Below are 21,822 nucleotides of genomic sequence, written 5' to 3' on the forward strand. Positions count from 1 at the left end.
TGTAATTAAAATTACTCCCACTCAACCAAGGCATTATCTACTGAAATGACACCCATACGGGCTACATGATCATGAAAGACCTTAGGTACTAAGCCTTTGGTAAGTGTATCTGCTAGCATGTTATGTGTTCCTATGTATTCTATAGCTATCAAATTATTTTAAACTCTTTCCTTAACAACAAGATACTTTATGTCCATATGTTTTGACTTTGTCAAGCTCCTGTTGTGATTGGAATATAACACTGCTGAATTATTGTCACAGTAAATTTTCAATGGTCTTTCAATACTGTCAATTATCTTAAGTGCTGTGACAAAATTCCTAAGCCATATTCCATGATTCGACACCTCATAGCACGCCACAAACTCTACTGTCATTGTTTGAGGAGCTACAAGTGATTGCTTGACACTTTTCCATGAAATGGCTCCTCCTGCCATCATGTAGATATACCCAAATGTGGACCGGTTGCTATCTTGGCATCTAGCAAAATCAGAGTCAAAGAAGCCAAAGATCTCGATATTATCTTATCTCCAATATGTGAGCATGTGATCTTTCGTTCTTTGCAAATATCTCATAACCCTCTTGACTGCTTTCCAGTGTTGCATACCTGGATTGCTCAGATATCTGCCTAGCATTCCCACTATAAAAGCTATATCAGGCTGGGTGCAAACTTGAGCGTACATAAGACTCCCTACGGCTGATGAGTATGGAATCTTTTGCATCTCACTCCTTTCATGATCACTTTTAGGGCTTTGATTGAAACTGAATTTGTCTCCTTTAGCTACGTGTATATCTCCTAGCTGACATCCATTCATGTCATACCTACTCAATACTTTATCAATGTAACTCTTTTGTGATATCCCTAAGATACCTTGAGAACGATCTCACAGTATCTGTATACCCAAGATAAAAGAGGCATTGCCAAGATCTTTCATCTCAAAATGCTTTGTCAGAAAGTTCTTGGTTTCTTGTAGCAGGTTTAAATCGCTGCAAGCCAATAAGATGTCATCTACATATAATACTAGGAAGATATATTTACTCTCACTATTCTTGTGATACACACATTCATCAACTACATTAGCTTCAAAACCAAAAGAAGTAATGACATTTGTGGATTTTTTTAGTCTGCAAACCATTGACTTTGGATTTCCTGATTCAAAGTTCTCTGGTTGCTCCATGTAAATGGTTTCAACAATGTCTCCATTGAGAAAAGCCGTCTTAACATTCTTATGTAACTTTAAGTCAAAATGTGCTACCAGTACCATAATAATTCTAAAAGAGTCTTTCAAGGAAACTTGAGAGAAAGTCTCTTTATAATCTATGTCTTCCTTTTGAGTGAAACCTTTTGCAACAAGACGTACTTTATATCTTTCAATGTTGCCTTTTGAATCCTTTTTGGTTTTAAATATCCATTTACAACCAATAGGTTTCTTTCCTGTAGGCAACTCAACTAGATCCCAGATGCCATTGTCACTCATGGATTTCATCTCATCTTGCATAGCCTCAATCCACTTATCGACCTTCGAACTTTTCATTGTCTGTTGAAAATTGATAGGATCATTTTCTGTAAGGCCAATGCTATCCTCATGTTCTTGAAGAAATACAATATAATCATCTGGTGTCGCACTTCTTCTTTCTCTAATGGATCTTCTCAATGACACTTATTGAGTATGTTGAGGTTGATCTATAGGGAAGGGTGATGTGTCCTCAGTGTTGTCTTGAGAGGTAATGACATCAAACATTGGAACTTCATCTTGAGTGTCATTATCTAAAACTACTTTACTGACAATCGTAGGTAAAGTAACCACATCATTCCTGATAGTAGCATTTTCTTCTTCAAAGACAACATCTTTACTTTTATTTCTCCCCTCAAACTCAATATTCTCATGAAATCGAGCATTTCCCATCTCGAAAAAGGTTCATGAAGTGGGATTATAGAACTTAAAGCCCCGAGAGCGCTCAGCATACACAACAAAGTATCAACTTATGGTTCTTGAGTCTAGTTTCTTTTCATTTGGCTTATAAGGCCTTGCTTCCGCTGGACATCCCCAAATATGTAAATGCCTTAGGCTGGGTCTTTTTCCTATCCACAGCTCATATGGGGTTTTATTTACTACTTTGCTAGGCACTCTGTTAAGTATGTAGACTGCGGTTTTTAATGCTTCTCCCCAAAGAGACTCTGGCAAAGAAGAATGAGCAATCATACTTCTTACCATATCTTTAAGAGTCTTATTTCGCCTGTTAGCAACTTCATTCATGCTAGGTTTCACAGGCATCGTGTACTGAGGAACTATGCCACATTGTTCAAGGAAAAGCACAAAGGGTCCTCAACATTGTTCACCTGATCCATCATATCGACCATAATATTCTCTTCCACGGTCATATCTAATGGTTATAATCTTCCTGTTAAGTTGAAGTTCAACTTCTACTTTAAAAGATTTGAACATGTACAGAGCTTGAGATTTCTCATGAATTAAATATAAGTAGCAGTATCTTGAATAATCGTTGATGAACGTGATAAAATACTATTATCCATTCCATGAAACCGTAGGGAATGGTCCACATATGTCAGTATGTATCAGTTCTATGACTTCTTTAGCTCTTTCAGCACCTATATTCTCTTGTTTGTTTCTTTTCCTTTGATACAATTAACACAAACCTGAAGATTTGTTCGGTCAAGTGAATCAAGAATTCCTTCATCCACGAGTCTCTTAATTCAGTGTTAGAGATATGTTCTAATCGTTTGTGCCATAATGTACCAGAATTTTCATTTAATTTTCGCTTTGTACTGCATGATGAAACATGCAAGGTTTCATTATCAAAAGGAACATTATCAAGCATATATAAATTATCAATCAATGAACCAGTACCAATAATATTTGAATTATGCAAAAGACATAGTTTGTTATTTCCAAATGAACAAGAATAACCAAATTTGTCCAATGAAGAAATAGAAATTAAATTTCGTCTAAATGACGGAACAACAAAAGTCTCAAACAAATCCAAATGAAAACCAGTTCTAAAGATAATCTAAATGTTCTTATTGCTTATACTTTTGCCCTATTGCCATCAGCCACGTAAATGAAAACCTCAGCATCACTTGGCGGTCAGCTCCAAATGCAACCATGCATTGATACACTTCTGTGAATAGTAGCACCTGAATCTACCCACCACGTATGCATAGGTACAGAAGCTAGATTAATCTCAGAACAATCAAGGGAGAGAAACATACCCTTCTTCAATAGTCACGCAGCATATTTGGCACATTATTTTTCATGTGCCTAGTCTTCTTACAGAAGAAACAAATAGGTCCTGAATCCTATTTCTTTTCCTTTATCTGCTTAGAAAATTCTGTAGCATTATTCACCCTCTTTCTCTTTACACTCTTTGAGGTAGAAGCCATGTGAACACTTTCTGTCTTCTCTTGTTGCATCCTCTCTTCCTCTTGAACACAGTGGGAGATTAGCTCATTCAGGGACCATTTATCCTTCTGAGTGTTGTAACTTACCCTGAAGTGGCTATACTCTGCTGGAAGAGAGTTCAAAACCAAATGCACTAAAAAGTCTTCAGAAACTTACAACTTCAATGCCTTAAGTTTTGTTGCAACATTTGACATTTGCATTATGTATACCCTTATGTTTCCTTTACCAACGTATCTTGAAAATGTGAGTTTTGCCATAGGGGTACTCGCCTCTGTCTTATCGTTTTTGGTAAAGTACTACTCCATTTCCTTTAGAAAGCCTTTGGCATTCGTTCCCTCAACAATAGAGCCTCTAAATGTTTCTGGAATTGAGCGCTTCATGATCACTAGACACATGCGATTAGACCAATCCCAGTTCTCAATTTCAACCTTATTAAGATTTTCCTCAGTTGAAGTAGGACGGTATACCCTTAATGCAAGGTCAAAATTCATACACCTAAGTACTATCTGGATGTCTTCTTTCTAGTCCTTAAAATTAGCCTCATTCAGTCTAGGAATGTTGTTGACTTGAGTGGACATATTATCAAAATTAGCAACCTTAACTGTATAAAGAAAACAAGCTCAATATAGTAAGTAATGTCACACAGATATATATAAATATTCATGTCATTCTAAATAAACTTTATGAGGACAAGTGAGATACCTAATGCAATATTTACATTTAGTCTTTGAACAAAAAATGTTAATTTGCTAGTGATATTCTCAGTACAATAATAAAACATTAATATCTCATTCCTTTTAGATGATAGCCTTCCTTTGGGCCGACTAACAACTTCAAGGACACAACCTTATGTTATCCATATTTATTATTGCATGTGTGTTTGTTGTTTGGCAAAATTGCAACCTTCCTTTGAGCCAATCACAATCCGCATAAACAACAAATACACTACATCTAAGAACTTTAAATGTTTCAATTTATAGAATAGAGACTACTTTGGTAGCATATTTCACACATCAAAATATTCAAAGAAATTAGATAAATTGTGCTACTAATAAAGGAAATATAAATTTATTGACCATAGTAGTCAACCTTTAATTAGCACAATTTAAAAGGGAAAAATAAACAGTCCTCCATACCTTTTATGCCCAAAATATTAATAACATATTATAAATATATAAAATACTAATAAAAAACAGGAAAAAAAAAACAAAAAAACAAAAACAAAAACAAAATAAATAACCTTAAGTTAGCCCACTGCAACAATTGTTATGTGCTAGGGTGAGTAACCTTATGGGGCACTCCAGGAGTGCTGCAAACTTTATTTGTTTTTATTATTATTTTTTTAACAATAACAGATTCTTCATGGAGTGCCGCAAACTTTTTTTTTTTTTTTAACAATAACAGATTCTTTAAATGCAGCACTTCAGGCCACTTTATTTTCTTTTAAACAGTAACTAATTGGATTGTGGTATGATCGAATTGATAAAATTAGGAAGAACATATATCTAACCTTTATCAAATCAATCGACAATCAATTCAAACAATTTCCAAATTAAATAATTTAAAATTGTCGGATCAATCCAAATAGTTCTAATAATTCAGATTTCATGTTGTTTCATAATAAATTTGACTAAGGAAACAACCAACAAATTTATTCATAAACAGCAATTAAATATTTAGCAAACAACCATGCAAAACTTAGCTCTCATACCCCTTGTTGGAAAACAAAAAACTTTAATATAGGATCTATGCAAAGGAGTATGCTAAAGAACTAAAACTGCATGGAGACAATATAGGTACATGATACACGCAACCTTATTCTTTTGTTAATTTTTCACCTCCTTTCGTTTAACTCTCTTTCCATTTTCCACTTCACCTCATAGTTACCTCTTTCTAACACCTTTCCCCATTTATTTTCCCATTTCCAAGAAACTTCATTGAAAAAAATTACTCAAAATTCGACCCATGCTCTCAATTGCAATTATTCCTCTATATTTAACAACATCGATGGAAAATGATTCAATCTCAATTGTGATTCTTCTTACCCTCGAGTCAAGCTCTATCTTCACCCAACGAGGTCATTTCTAACAACCCTTTTGTTGGGTCGTGGGTCAACTTTGGACTTAATTAATATATGCTGAAAATTATGTTTGATTGGGCTAGCACTAGTATGTATATATGGGGTTTTTTTGGGAAATCCTTAGGAATGACTACGTACAAGATACCATTAGGAAAAATGGCCAAAGTTTTCGTAAATTGCATATCATGACCACATTTGATTTTTCGAAATTTAGGAGAGGGGTAGAATTCTATATTTACCCCTCGACACATTTGATGCCCATATTGCCCTTGCATCCTTTCTTCATTTTCCCCTACATGTTTTCAGCGACCCACATCCGAGAAATCACATGATTAAAGCACGAGATCCCTAAAATCTCTCCATAACCAAACCAGCAAGTTCTCTACTCAATCAAACTACCAAATCTATCTATATCATTCGAACTATTTTAAAATATTAACCATTTGTCTCCAATAAAATCTAATTTTTAACAAACCTAACTAATTAGTTAGTAACTGCAATCACCATTTTAAATATTGTGTCTCTTAAATATTCTTACACAAGTTTCATCAATCCTAAGGACACTATGGTATCGGTGTATCTCATTTATTAAAAAACCTTAAACAACAACACATATGTAAACCTATTGACCGATTATTTCATAAGTGTGTGAAGTCATATACATCTGACGTTTTTAAATTTTATATGAGACAATTAGAACAGATAGTACCATCTATTAGACGGGAGCTTCAAGAAATAGGCTATCGTAAGTGGGCTCGTTCATTCTCAGTGAAGAACTGGTATGTTTTGATGACAACAATTAAAAGAAGCTCGCGAGTTGCTAGTTATATCTCTTTTAGAAAGTATAAGAGATCTTTTGCAAAAGTGGTTTTGTCAGCGAAGGTCGTTTTCTAATTTTCAACGAGTTGATATCACCCCATGAGTTGTGAAAGCGCTACGTTCATCCTTGGAGGAGAGTCGCACAATGGATGTAAGATTTAATTCCACGTCATTTTATCCACTAATTATGTATTTTCTTCTTGTTTTGTATTGATATATTTCATATGTTATTTTATAGATATACCCTGTCAATGATCATCAGTTCGAAATCCAAGTATGGAGCAACCACTATGAAGTTAATGTTCTTAATCGTACATGTACATGTAGACGGTGGGACTTAGACTTGATCTCATGCCCACATGCATGTCTTGCAATTGGTCGGAGAGGGTTGTATTTAAATACGTCTGTTCATGATTTCTATCAAATGTCAACATTGCAATTAGTATACCAGGCGACATACATTCAATTGGTCAGACTTACAACATTGCCTCAACATTTGGTTAAGACGAGTTAAACATCCTCCCTCCAAATGTAAAGCGCTCTGTTGGTAGGACACTAAAAAAGAGACTTGTTGCTCTTGTTGAAAAGAGATCGACAGTAAAGTGTGGTAGATGTGGTTGGTTAGGACACAATCTGAGATAGTGTAAAAACACACTCTGACAATGATTTGTTTATTTATTTGTAAACTTTACTGTCTTTTTTATAATAAATAGTGAGAGTTATTTTATTATTTATTTTCCAGTCAACAATTACACCATCACCAATTTGGAGGTCGGATAGGGTCGTTACAAATAATTACATTATATAAGTTGCATTTTGATAACATAGTATTAAACTAAACAGTATATATATATATATATATATATATATATATATATATATATAGCTACTCCATGGTGAAAAGGGAAGCAGGTGAAATCAACATAAGAGAATTCTATCTCTGATTATAAAATGCAACCAGATATAGGATTAAATTGTAGATACATAGTATAAGTATGTAGTTACCCCATTTTCAAAAGAAAGCATAAAGAAAGTTACAGCAAGTAGTAACTTCTTGATCCTGCAACTCAAAAACAGTAGCCAACAAAAAAGGCATAAAAATTTACTCATCAATATTATAAAGGGAGCAATACGGTATTCGACAATCTAACTTTAATAGTAATTTATTGCAATCTAATCTTAACGATAAAATCGCAAGTCTCCCCCCAAGCGACCATATCTACACAGTGTCCTACAAAATCAGTTGTGTCCAACAAAATTCCCTCAAAATAGGAGGTTGTTAACATATTAAGAAATATTCAGTACAAATCGACATTTATTTAAAGGAACATATACTTAAACAGTCTATTATTTAAACTTGGAACATTCAGTACAGAGTCGTTCGAATAAAATCGCAAATCTATTATCGAAGTAAATTTTGGGGGAAGAATCGAAGACATGCAGTTGGAAAAATTTGGACCTTGAGATAGAATGGAGTACATACTGTCGTTCGAATGGAGCTTGAGGTTTGGAGGCGAAGCTTTACAGTTTACGCTTGTATGCAGGCGTGCGATATGCAAGTTTCAAAGGCGTGTGGCGTGTGGGTTCAAATGTTGCTACATCAATGAAGTCAGGGCATATGAAAAGGAGAGTGAAATAAAATGAAAATCGGAAGAAGGAGTCTTTTCGGTTGCTTTCCCCTCCATAATCGAACCTGTCATTGTATTAATTTTCATATTCTCCAATGCTATTACCACATCCATATTTTAAAAACACTACTTTCGAATTTTCAATCTTTTTTTTATTCATTTTCCGCTTTTTGAAATTTATTTGATATTTTTGTTAGTCCATTTTACATTTTGATTCAATCTTAATATTTTTTTATTTGAAAGTATGCATTTTTAACAGATTTTATCTTACAAATTTCAAAATTTCTAGATCTAGGTGTTATTTTAAAATTTTGAACTTTATAATTTTGATTCACTATCTTGTTTCTTAAAATTAAGGTATACTAAAGATTTGTTTTAAGGTTATTTTCATCACAAATTTGTAGGGTAATGTCAGGATAATTTTACCTATTTTGATGGGAGGGTATATTTGTCCACATAAAATTCTACAGTTCAACCCTAACCGACTTTTAGCCATTTTTATGATATCTGATTCTTTTGGTCATTCCTCAAATCGAATTATTTAATATAGCTACTCCTCTGGTTGCTCTTTTTTTTTTTTATTAAAGACAACACGTGCCTAAGGTAGCTTCTTTTCTTTTTGTGAAGAGCAGAAGAGAAATTTGAGGGCTGGGTTTTTCTCCTTATTCTAGCAAGCTAGAAAAGAAAAACAAAGAGGGTCATTGGTGAGAGAATGAGCCGCCGGTTAGTTTGTGAATAGTAGAAACTTTTGGATATATTTCTCACTAATGGTATTCATCTTGGTGAAGGTGGATTGATAGTTTTAGTGAGTTATATTGAGATTTTTCTGTTGTAATTTTTCTGCTCGTTGTTGTTGAAAAGACTCCATGTATTTTGTTGTTCTCTTGGTGATATGAATGAGATGGATGGGTCGTCACAGTGGTCGAGTAGATCATGTTGATTGAACCACTATAAATTAGTGTGTCATTTCTTCTCTCTTACTTGTTTACTTTGTTAAATTTATTTTTGAAACTTAGTTAGTTGTGATTATTTATTTTCTGAAATGTTGGTGCTGTTAGCATAAGTGGGAAATTCTCAACAAATGGTATCAGAACTTTGTTTGAGCATTTTTTACAGCAAGCTTTTATCATAAAATTTGGAAAGATTTTTATTGGTGAATCTTGAAAATGACTACTAAGTTTCAATTAGAGAAATTTATTGATGATCCAAAAAAATACCCAGCTGAAATGATGGAAGAAGAGAAGGAACAAATACTTGAGATGACGTTTAGTACAATGATTTTTTACTTGTCGGATAATGTCTTACGACAGGTTGATGATGCCACCAAAACCTTAGAGATATGGGAAAAAATGGATAAGTTATATCTTACAAGTGTTTGTCGAATAAGATATATCTCAAGGAGATTTTTTTTATTTTTTTAGGATGGATCCTTCAAAGCCATTAGATGCAAATTTAGATCAGTTTAACAAAATTGTTCTTGATTTAGCCAACATTGAAGAGAAAATGTCTGAATAAAATCACGTGGTAATTTTGTTGAATTCATTGTCTGATTTGTATAGAGAAATCAAGACAATAATTAATTAAGTGCGGTAGGGACAACTTAGATATTGAGATAATTCTAAATGTTTAAAAGTCAAAAGAACTTGAGATCAAGCTAGAGAAGAAGGATAGTGAACCACTGTATACTCAGGGTAGATCATAGAAGAAAAATTATAGCAAGCAAAGAGGGAAATCACAGTCAAAATCGAGAGTCAAACATAAGAAGTGTTACAATTGTTAGAAAGAATGACATTTTAAGAGAGTGAGAAAGAACAAACAGTCTAACCAAACAATCTAACCAAAAAAAGGTCGAGAGTGAGAGAGTTTAGCAAATATATTGGATGGTTATGATCAGTTGAGGTTTTGTTGGTTTCAGAAAATGAATGGTCAGATGATTGGGGTTTGCACTCAAGTTGTACTTTTCATATGATGCCTTCCAGGGAATACTTGAGTGACTTTAAACCACTACAAGCTAGAAAAGTTTATTTCGTTAACAATCAGATCTGTGAGATCAAAGATATTGGCACGGTGAGACGAGACTTCATGATAATTTGTGAAAATTTTGACTGATGTGAGGTATGTCTCTGACTTGAAAGGAAATCTTATCTCGTTTGGAACTTTAGATAAGCTTAGCTATACTAGCAAGATAGCAAATGATAAGATGAAAATATACAGAGGCTCACAATTGAAGCTAAAGGGAAAGCTAAAAAATGAGCTTTATGTGTTGAGTAGTCCGACGGTGTCAGGAAATCTCTCACTTGTCTCAGATGATATGGATAGAAATATTAGAGCTACAAAACTCTAACATACACATTTGGGCATGTTAGTGAGCAAGGCATGAAAGAACTTAATAATTAATAGATTTTAAACTTGAAGCTAATCAGTGATTTTCCTATTTGTGAACATTGCATCTTTGGCAAGTACAAGGGGTAAAATTCACAAAGGGAACACATTGCACGAGAGAAAAGTTTGATTATATTCCTGAAGACTTGTGGGGGCCAGCAAATGTGAGTACTCGTAGAGGAGCCAAGTACTTCTACCTATTGTGGATGATTATAGCATAAAATTGTGACTTTATTTCTTAAAGCATAAAAGTGAGAAAGTGTTGAAGTTCAGGGATTGGCTTATTCAGAATCAGAATGGGAAGAAAGTGAAGAAAATTAGGACTGATAGAAGATTTGAGTTTGTGAATTGAGAGTTTGATGAACTTTTCTTGAAGCATAGTATTGCTAGATACTTAACAGTTGGTTATACACTGCAACAAAATGGCCTTGTTGAACGCATAAATAGGACCATTTTGGAAATGGCAAGGTGCTTCCTATCTCAATCAAACTTACCCAAGTTGTTTTAGGGAGAAGCAACAACCACAACGTGTTATTTGATAAATAAAACGCATTCATCAACTGTTGAAATCAAAACGCCTGAGGAAATGTGGTCTGGAGTAAAACCAGACATTTCTCACTTCATAGCTTTTGGATGTACTGCATATGTTCACATAAATCTAGGCAAACTTGAACCTAGAGCTTTAAAATGTATCTTTATACGCTATCTAGAAGGAGTAACGGGCTACAAACTTTGGTGTTTGTAACCGAATATAAGCAAATGTATAATAAGCAAAGATGTTAAGTTTGATGAATGGAGTATGCATACTCATAATCTAAGACATATCAATAGAGGAAACATCTCAAGGCTTAGATACATCTGAGATTGAGGTAGAGCTCATTTCAATTCAAAGGCAAGTCACTTCTAACAACATACTAAGCACATCAACAAGTACTGAACCAGAAGTTAGTACTGGGCCTATTGATGAGGATGATGGCAGTGATCAGGAATCAGAAGCACAGGGGACTGAGCAGATTGATTTGAGTGATTATAACCTCGTTAGAGACAAGGTGAGAAAGACCATTAGACCACAGACGAAGTATGGTAAAGTAGACCTCGTGTAACGTTCGAGTAGATAGAAGGGGTACATGAATGAACCGATACTACATCTGAATGAGAGAGATCCTGAGATCATGGGACAATGTTTAAGAAATGCTTAAAAGAATTGATAGTCACCACATATACTAACAAGGTGCACTTTCCTTTTCGGTAACTCAATCGGAGAAGATTATAATGAAATATTCTCACAAGTTTTCAGACATGATAAGGGGGATAATAGCTTTGACTACCCACTTTAATCCTTACCTCAAGCAAATGGATGTCAAATATTAGCTTTGACTACCCATTTTGTTGTTGTTCTTGGTGATATGAATGGAATGAATGGGTCGTCACAGGATGTAGATCATGTTGATCAAATGGCCACTCTAAATCAGTGTGTCATTTCTTCTCTCTTACTCATTTACTTCGTTAAATTTATTATTGAAACTTAGTATATATTATATATTTTCTGAAGTAGGCGTTGTTAGCATAAGTTGGAAATTCCCAACACCTTTATACCAAGCTTCAATTTGAGGGTGGAGGTTGGATTTCATCCACGTCCAAGTTTTGACTGCTTCAACTCTATTCAACAATGAAGGTGGGTTATTGTAATTAATTATTAACTGTATTTTCTAATTTAAGCCCGACTAGCCGAATGAAAACGCTTGGTGGATTATGAAGCGTGAACTCAGGAGGGAGTTGTGGTTTGAAGTATGGAGCTAGCAAATGGGGAGTTCGGTGGAGATCATAAATACTCCCAACTCCACATTTATTAGGCATCCAATAAAAACCTATTTTTAAATTTAAGGACTAAAAATGTATTTTACCTTTAATTATTAAATAAGTTACAAGTTCAGAAATTTATTATAGGCGCTTTTTAAAAGTCATGAACTACTATTATATTATAATATTATAATGTAACAAAAGGACAAGAGCAAGATTCTTTTTAAATATGAACTTAAACCAATGATATGAGATTCATACGAAAAAACAACAATTTCCTTTGACAATTCCCACCAATAGTAAAGAAGAAGGAAAAACAAAAACAAATGGGGGCAAAAAAAAGTTAATTTCTCAACCAAACTTCATGAAGAACCAACATTCTATACTTTCCACTATGAAATTAGCAAAGAAACACACATAAGTTTTATACTTAAAATACACAAATTCATCTCTCTAAGGCAATGAGTGTAGCAAAGCAATTTCTTGGTCACACCTATTACAAATAAATATGTGAGGGACTTGTTGGTCATTTGGTATTTGAACACACCTTGTATGCTGCCAAATTTCACAAATATCACAAGCCACCATCCTCTCCCCATCATCTTCCACAGCTCCACAAACACACTCCATAATTCTCTTCTCCATTCCCCCATTGTTGAAGAACAAGCAGCTAATTCCTTGATCTCCATAATTTCCCTCAAACACCAACTTCCCACCAACTTCCACCAATCCAAACACCAAATCCTTCCCTTGTGCCTTCAAATCCACAATCCCTTCCACTACAAAGCTCCTCAATCCCCAATAGATTTCTCTCATGTTCCTCTCCACGTCCTCCTTTAGCTCATCAATGGTGCCATTCTTCTTCATTGCAATGCACTCATATGGAAGTGTTGTTGTTGCTTCTTGGTGCTTGAATCTAACCGTGCAGAAAAGGTTCGATTTCCCTTCGATTTCTAGCTCGGGCATCGCTGGTGGCTCGCCGCTGTACTCCTTGACGAGGAACTTTGAGTCGAGGATGATCTCGGAAGCCATTGTTAGAGTGGGAATAATTCCTTTGGCCTGCAGCGGCTTCTGGTCTCCAAGAATGTATCGGTAGAGGTTGAAGATGTCCTTCGCTAGCTCAGCTCTCCCAACCTTGCACCTTTGTTCAAAGAAGATTAAATTTAGGGTAAACTTATCTAAATTTTGAGCTTTTTGGAATTAAGAAGTTTTGTGTTCGAATTCTTAAGAATGCGTCAATTTCTCCTCGATTAAATATCGATAGTAACCTTGCTAATTAAGTCCACAAGTGAAGGAGAATGTGAATAATGTAAATAGAAAAGATTAGGGAAAAGTTCCATTATTACCCTGATTTCAAGGTTTTAAACATTCATTTTTATCAATTTAAATCCTAAAATTGAGTAAGCATTAAGACTAATACATTTTCAAAACTAAATTAGAAACTTGTCTATCAAAAAACTAATAATTGATACAAAATTCAAGTTACAGACCTTCCCACACAATCATATATATGTGTAAAAAACACTCGAATTATAACACTCAACATCAGCTCAAATCCATGAAAATACTCCACTAACCTAGCTACACAATCATGTTGATAAGAAGAAAGAAAACACTAAAAAGTAGCAATATAATGCACAAATCCAACTAATAAACGCATCCAAACCTAATCGGAAGAATTAATACAACAAAAAAGAATAGTCTCAAATAAAAATTTAACTAATTTGGGAGAATTAATTGCACTTCTCATCCATATCCAAATGTAGAGTATCAATTACACCACTTATTCACGACAAAAAATTATAATAACCATTTCGTTTTTTTGTCTTCTACTTTGAAAAAACATTACTTTGGTCTATGTATTGGTTTGTTTTATTATATAATTTTTATTGATAATTTGAAAATAATTATCAAGAGCAGGTTAACATATACCTGGGTTTCATGTGAACAGCACTACAAACGTCTTGCAAGCAATATTCAAGAACTTTGGTGACCGGATTCAGCGTTCGCCGGACCAAATAATTTCCGACCACATGGTTTCCCAGCGACTTCAACACGAAGTCCAGCAGACCCGTGTCCCCAATGTACATGCGGGCCGCATCGCGCACCTCCTGCCGCGACACCCACCGGAACTCGGCCCGCTTCAGCGCCTCGACGATCACCCGCACCGCCATCTCCACCCTCTTCGGCGACCACCTGCAGGAGGCCTCGGGCAGGAACCCGGCCGAGTTATGGGACTCGGCCGCGGCGTGGAGGCCGAGCACGAAGCGGAGGAGGTCGCGGAGGGTGAGGAGAGGGTGGTCGGAGAGGGAGTGGTACTTGGAGAGGATGGGGGGCAGAATGTGGGGATGGGCGGCGGCGATCGCGGCGACGGGGAGGCGTTGGAGGGCGGAGAGGGCTTTTTGGTACATTTGGAGAGTGGCCGAGAAGGCGGCGCGGTGGAGCTTGTAGCCCCAACGGCCGAACCATGGGTGGCCATGTGCTACGCCGTGGAGGAGCCTTAATTCCATGCCTCGCTTCTGTGAAATGTCCCTCAAACTCACCTTCCTATGCCAAATTTCTCATATATAAAACATATGGATATGTCAAATTTCTCCTCCAAAACAACTCAAATAAGTCTTTTAATTTAGAAACCAAGGTTTAAGTATATGATAAAAGGTCCGGTTTGGTAACTATTTTACTTATTATTTTCTGTTTTTTAAAATGACGATGATTTTAGTCAAAATATAAAATACTTAAGTTCTGATTAGTGAATACCTATCAATAAAGGGTCACCATAAGATAGATGTAAGAAGTTAAGTAGTTTCAATTTCTTAATGGATATGTTCTCACGTTTCTTAAAATAGACATTTAAACTCTTATCTGACTTTCGAACTACTTCTATTTAGTTTTAGTTAAGAATTTGAAAACAATTTCAAAATGCAGATTCAAAATAAAGAAAATACATGATTGAAAGTAGTGTTTAATTAATTTTCTTCAAAAGATAAAATAAAAAACAAACTAATTATCGATAAGGTCTTACCGATTATAATAAGATTTAAACCTCATGTCTCATTTACTTATTACTAGGAATGGAATCGGTGAAACGAGAGACCAAAAATTTTCATTTGCAATGATATATATTGATTACTAGAATCGAAGAATGGAATATAATCAATGGGTATTGAAGTAATCTCATTTATATTGTAAAATCTCATCCATCTCCTTCTCATTTCTTATTCCATAGAACCCACCACCTATCTATTAATTTCTTTACAACTCTTACCATTTATCATCTCTAAGCAGTACTTAGTTGCTTAACCATCTTTTGTTGACCACTACTAAAATTTTTAACAAGTAATAGAGAGGAAAATTAAAAAAAAAAAGAAATCTTTTTTTCTCAAAACTAAAGAGCACTCAAATTTTTGTTCGTCAACACGAAGATGAGTGCTGATGCTAAGTATTTTTCTTTATTTCTCGTCTTTGTTCCGTGGAACCAACAACTTTTTCACGAATTACTTGACAACTATCTTTCTCTCTCAATCTATTATTAAAAACAAATAAACTACATAAAAAAGAAGAGTTGGTGTGATAAAAGAAATTGAAATAAATAAATAGGAGGCTCTAAGCCCTAACCTTGCTTTGAGTGCATTGCACAAGCGATCCCAAAAGTCCATGACGAGGTAGCCAGGCAAAGTAGAGCCCATTTCTAGTCCATTTAGGCTCAGCAAATGCCCAAATCCATTGGAATGGAACACCCCATGAAGAATATGGCCTTCCAATTCCACCAGCCTCAAGCTCAAGCTCAGGCTCAGCCTAGGATTACTATTGTTTGAACAAGAAGATGCAGCCATCATCGTCTCCTTTGATGGCAACACAAAGTGGTACTTCTTATTGCATATCATATGCTGCCCCCAACCTGAAACAACTTACCGTTTTAGAATCATATTACGTCGTAAATAAAGGATGAAGATTCAAATCCGCGATAGAGAACAAATGAACGGTAAATAAGATAACAGTTTGTTTACTACCTCGTGAGTTTGATACTTCGGGTTGTTTTTCGTTTCCACCTTCTTTTATGTTTTTGAGACGATCGTGAAGTTCGAGTATAGTTTTGATTCTGTACTTACAATTATTTAAAACAAGTATCATTTTTTTGCCCCGCCGTTCTTGAAGTTCTTATCTTTTCGACGAATTTAAATAAGTTTGGTGGCTATTTTTGTTGGTGTTGGTTCTTTTAGTTGTGTTGGCTAGTTGAACTGATTGATTTTGGTTAAGTTAGAGTATTTTGGTAGTTAGGTTTTAGCAATTTTATGGCTTATCTTAGGTGTTTTGTTCATTGAATGTTTTCTGTCACACAATTTTTAAAGTGTTCTCTCTCTCCCTCTCCTTCCTCAATGCTCTTGCAAACTTTTTAGAGAAGCTAAGCAGGGAGCTCTGAATAGAAATTCTTTTTTCGCACCATTATTGAACGGTAAGATCGAGCTGTTAACTTTAAAATAGTAATTAAAAGTTCGTTTGGTAATGTCTATTTCTTGCTTTTAGAGTAGTTAAGTGGAGAGCTCTCAATAGAAATTTTCTTTTTTCGTTCAATAAGTGTACGATACAAATCGAACTATTAATTTTAAAGTAGTAATTAAGGATTTGTTTGGTAATGTCCATTTCTTGTTTCTTACTTTTCTATGGTCATTTTTAAAAAATATAAATATTTGGTAATTTTTATTGGTTTTTTGTTTCTTATTTATATTCTTGAGCTCAGCCTAAATTTTTCTAGAATTATGTACACTTATGGTCTAATTTATACACTTCTTTTAACCAAGTTAATTCTAAGGCCTAATTTGTAAAATTGTGTAAGTTTGAAGGGTTTAATTATTAAAATTATAATTCGGAGGTTTTAAATACTATTTTGATCCTTATTTTGTCAGCTTTTGTTCAATTTGGTCTACCTTCTTTGAAAATGCCAATTTTAGTTTATGTACTTTCAACTTCAATTCATTTAATTTTATGTACTTTCAAAATGTTGATAATTCCTGTGTACACAATTTTAACACATATTATATACACAATGGAAACTATTTATTACAAAATTATAGCTACATTTCAATAAAATTTCTTGCTCATACTATCATGAAATTGTGATTAAAAAATTAAATTGACTAAAAACAATCGTTTTTTAAAGTAGCTATATAAACTAAAATGGACAAAAGCTAAAATTACAAAGAAATTAAAATTAACATTTCCGATGTATGTATCGGTATCAAAATGAGCAAAAATAAGGATTTATAGAGATAAAAATAGTATTTAAACTAAATTTGGAAAACTAACTACTTCGTGGGTTCACCCGGCCGTTACAAACATAGACCAAAAACGAAGCACACAATGATGAAACAAAACATGTTCACAAAAACAAAAAACAAACGCAAACAAAGATTACATATATCTATCTTTGGAAGCTTACCAACATACTGGCAGTCTTTACAATGCCTCCCCGCCGGCGGCGCCGCCTCGACCGGCTCCTCCACGACAAACATCACGATGTGGAAAGGCGGCTGCCGCTGGACCTGCAGCTGGAACGACCAGCTCTGCAGCCCTCCAGCGCAGTCACCACTCTCCCACCGCCCGAACCCAAGCAGCGCCACCACATTCTCCCGGAACCGCCCGACGAACTCCACCGGATACCCGTTCTCCCCAAAGCTCTTGAACCTGAACACCTTCTCCCCTCCTCCGCCAGCGCCTCTCCTCCTCTTCCTGCCGATCGCCTCCGCCATTGCTGCCGCCCCGAAAAGCGCAGCCGGAACCGTGCATTTATAAGGGAGTCCAAAGGGGTTTTAAAAGGCACGGTGGTGGTCCGCATGAAGGGGTTTGGAAGGGTCTAAATTATAGGGGGCATGCTTTTGGGCAAGGTGGGGAATTTTATTGTGTCGCCATTAGAAAATGGAAAAAGCTCCGGCAAATTTTGAGGTCAGCTGGGAGAGATGATGGATTTTAATTATGTTTTTTTAGATATAATTTAAACGCAGAGTTTCTTGGCTAACTACCCTATGAATCGCCCATTTTATTTAACACTGTGATCTGGTTTTTGTTTGTGTATGGGGAGATGCATGTGTGAATAGTATAAGTTTTTGCACTTCTAAGCTTGGATTGAGTGTGTGTTTGGCAGCCTTTTGGGAAAAAAAAAGGTGTTTTTAGGAAGGAGTGATTGTTTTTAAAGCACTTTTAGAGTAAAATGAGTTTAAAATGCTTCATTTGAAAGCATTTTTGAGTGATTTTCATTTGTTTTTAGAATTTGTGGTATCATTTTTTTATTATAGTGGGAATTTTGAGGAGTGGTTTTAAGGGGTTAAAAGCATCCGACGCTTTTAAAATTTTAAGAAAATATTACCAATTTTTATGGAAAAATATTTTTAGTCGTCTATGGATACTTTGAAAGGTAATTCTAGTTTGATATCCATGTACTAAGGGTATGTTTGAGAGTGGTTCCAGTTGTTTTTACAGCAAAAATAGTTTAATAATTATAATTACTATTGTAAAAAATTATAATAAATCATTTTAATGTTGGTTTCTCACTTTTAAAAATGATTTTAATATTAATAAAATTATTTTTTTAATGATTCATATTTGCGTTGAAGAGTTTTTTTTTTTAACCATGAAATTACAAAAAAAGAGTGTTACATTTGAGAGAAAAAGATGTATATATATATATTTTTTTTGACAAAGTTTGAGGGAAAAGAATTAAAGGAGAGACAAAAATTATAGAGAACGAAGTTAAGCAGTTAGTGATAATTTAATAGAGATCGGAAACTAATATAATTAGAGGGGAAAAAAAAGTTAAAAATGGAGAGGTACCAAAATTTTAAAGAGAGAAAAAAAGTTAGAAAATGAGAGAAACATTTAGTGAGAAAATTAGATAGAAACAAAAAGAATTAGCAAGAGAAAAAAAAAATTGAAAGAGAGGTAAAAATTTTAGAGAGAGACGGAACAAAAAATAGACAAAAATTTTGAGAGTAAAAAAATAATGTAGACGAGAAAAAAAAGTTGGGAAGTAACCCTTTTCCGACGAAAAAGATTTCGGCTCTACTTCTGAAAGTTTTCAGAACGTTTGCTCGTGTCATTTTTTTTTTTTGTGAAATTAAACATTAACCTTTATTTTTTCTTTTAGTTTCTCTCCTCGTAAGTCCAATCTCCCGTACAAGTATACATGTGTGTTGGGAATAACTAATTCCTAGTAAAACAGAAATATTTTCTTGTTAAAATTAGTTTATCTTAAATTTAGAATATTACTAATTTTAACTTTATTCCTTACTAATTTTAAAACCACTCGAATAGAAACTTGTTTCTAAATCTTAGTTTGGTTTTAAATTATATTTTTTTCTTTCTGTGGTTTTAATAGTTTATGGGTAATTATAGTGTCTGTTCCAACTCCTAGGTACGAGTGCACGTCTCAAGAGTTGCTATGTTAATTTTGGGGGGCGAACGGTTGAATCTCGATTGTACCATGGTCGAATCGGAATTTCACTTTCAGGACCGTTGTTTTATACAAGGCACAGCATAATTTCAATTCATATTTTCTAATTTTTCCAACAATCTTAAAGCGAAATTATTGAATTGAAATTTCTTAAATTTTATAGTGTTATGAAATGTCATGATGTTTTCGATTTCCTTGATTGATCATGGTGAAAACTGGATTCTCCCTATAAAAAATTTGGCTAAACGCTCGTTTTAAAACTCTAAAAAATTTATCAATATCATAAATCTCTATCTCCAAAATCAGAAACACGTTATCATTTAAAATGGGATAAAATGTACCACGAAAAAATCTTATTTATTACAAACAAGAATATGGTTGGTTGGTTTGATTCTATGAAATACAACTCGGTTATAATTAGAATTGAAGAAAAAAATCTTCAAAATTTATGGAGATATGATAAATTTTATAAAAAGAGCCACATTTTATCTCTCTCTACAAATAGTATTTTATTTCTTTAATATTTCCCTCCCTATTCCTCACACCTCCTCTCTTTTTAAAAGTCCACACCAACGCCTCTCCCTCAAAACTATCGCACACCTCCCTCCCTCCCTTCACTCTCTCTCAAAACTATCGCCCACCTCTCTCACTCCCTCCACATCTTTTGCTCTCCACCTCTCTCACTCCCTCTGTTCCGGGCGGCAATCGAGAAAAAACGAGATCTAGATCTGATTGAGTGAGAGCGAGATCTAGATCTGACCGAGTGAGAGCGAGATCTCACCGAGCGAGATCGATAGTGCTACTCCAACGACCAGCTTCGTTTTCCTTTTTCAGGGTGGCGTCACTGACGCCTCGCCAGAGAATATGGTTTTTATTTTTATTTTTTGAAATCAAATGCTTAAATCATATTTCATTGTCCAGATCTTTACCATTCAACTGCCTCTACATTTCGAGCGCCTTCAAGGTGAGTTTGGAGACCTTCCTAATTTTGGTATTAACATTTAATAATAAAAAAATTAAGGATTTATTGTTATGGAAAATTTACGGATGAATATTGTTTTAAAAAGTTTTAATGTTGATTTTGGGTCTTGTAAGTTTGGAGACACTATAGGGGTCTGTTATTTTTATCAAAATATTATTTATACAAAAATTATAATTAATAGAATTTTAACGAAAGAGAAAAGGAAGTAAAAAAAAAAATGAAGAGTCATAGAAGAGAGGAGAGGGAAGAAGAGGAAGAAAGAGAAGAGGTGAGAGAGTAGAGTAATTGGAAAAGGGCCCATCTTGCTGATTTCCCAGAAATGTTACATATGGGTACACAAATATTTTTTTGTCCATGTCTTTCTAACTTTTTTCCTCTCCAAAATTTTGTACTTTTAAGTTAAAAAGGGAGAGGTAAAAAAATTTTGAGAGAAAAAAAAAAGAAGTAAGAAAGAAAGACAAGAAAGAAAGGAGAGAAGGAAAAAAAAAAGATTGAGAAAAATTATTGAAACGAATTTGATAAAAAAGAAAATTAGAGTGAAAAAAATATTTGCTTATAAATATTCTTTTAATTTTCTAAGAAATATTTATGGATATTGACGTCGATATTTTAGAGATATTTTCATAAAATTAAAATCTCTACATTAAGTTAAGTTATAAAATCTTGGCCAAAAATTGTTAGTTTATTAGATTCTAAACACTTTATTCATTAACAGAATATTAGTATCAATGGATTGGCTTCATGATATTAGAGCAAATCTGACCTATCTTATTGAGATCTTTTTTTTTTTCTCCTTTCTTTTTTGGTAGTCAGTAAGTGCAATCAAATTGTTGCAGCTTCCTCGTGTTTGTGTTTGCAATGGAGTCAAATGTTGTCGCTTCCTCATCACTTGTGCATGGAGTTCCAATCTCTCTTCTGGCACACATCTACACGCGCGGGTCTCACTTATACTTGATAGATCGAATTACATCCTTTGTCATTTTCAGATTACTCAAATCTTCAAAGCACACTCCTTATTTGGTTTTATTGATGGTACTCTTCCCTGTCCAAATAAAAAGATTGAGGAAAATGGTGTCAAATCCCTCGACCCAAAACACTATAAGGGGTTAACAGAATTGCTTAGGAATTTGTAGATTTTAAATATTAAATTAAGGAATAACAATGGATCGAATAAAATTTAAATGCACAAATTAAAAAGGTATAGAAATAGAAAGAGATAACATTAGAAATTTTTTACAATGGTTCGGAAATCCCTACTCCACACCCCA

General features: G+C 34.4%; 1 protein-coding gene and 1 long non-coding RNA gene across 2 annotated transcripts; one reads left to right on the plus strand and one right to left on the minus strand.

Moving 5' to 3' along the window:
* Positions 1-12,495: 12,495 nt before the first annotated feature.
* Positions 12,496-15,979, minus strand: MS1 (RING/FYVE/PHD zinc finger superfamily protein). Its single transcript, XM_022300374.2, has 3 exons — positions 15,744-15,979; positions 14,061-14,675; positions 12,496-13,269 (listed from the first exon to the last, which is right to left on the minus strand). The coding sequence occupies exons 1-3, from the start codon at positions 15,962-15,964 to the stop codon at positions 12,582-12,584; spliced, it is 1,524 nt and encodes a 507-aa protein (XP_022156066.2). The 5' UTR covers positions 15,965-15,979; the 3' UTR covers positions 12,496-12,581.
* Positions 15,980-20,156: 4,177 nt separating this feature from the next.
* On the plus strand, positions 20,157-21,580 carry LOC148209180 (uncharacterized). Its single transcript, XR_015787358.1, has 2 exons — positions 20,157-20,536; positions 21,364-21,580. It is a non-coding gene; the product is annotated as an uncharacterized LOC148209180 (long non-coding RNA).
* The last annotated feature ends 242 nt before the right edge of the window (positions 21,581-21,822 follow it).

Source organism: Momordica charantia (genome assembly GCF_013281855.1).
Source record: "Momordica charantia cultivar OHB3-1 chromosome 9 unlocalized genomic scaffold, Mcharantia_2.0 BLBB01000009.1, whole genome shotgun sequence".
NCBI lineage: Eukaryota > Viridiplantae > Streptophyta > Magnoliopsida > Cucurbitales > Cucurbitaceae > Momordica > Momordica charantia.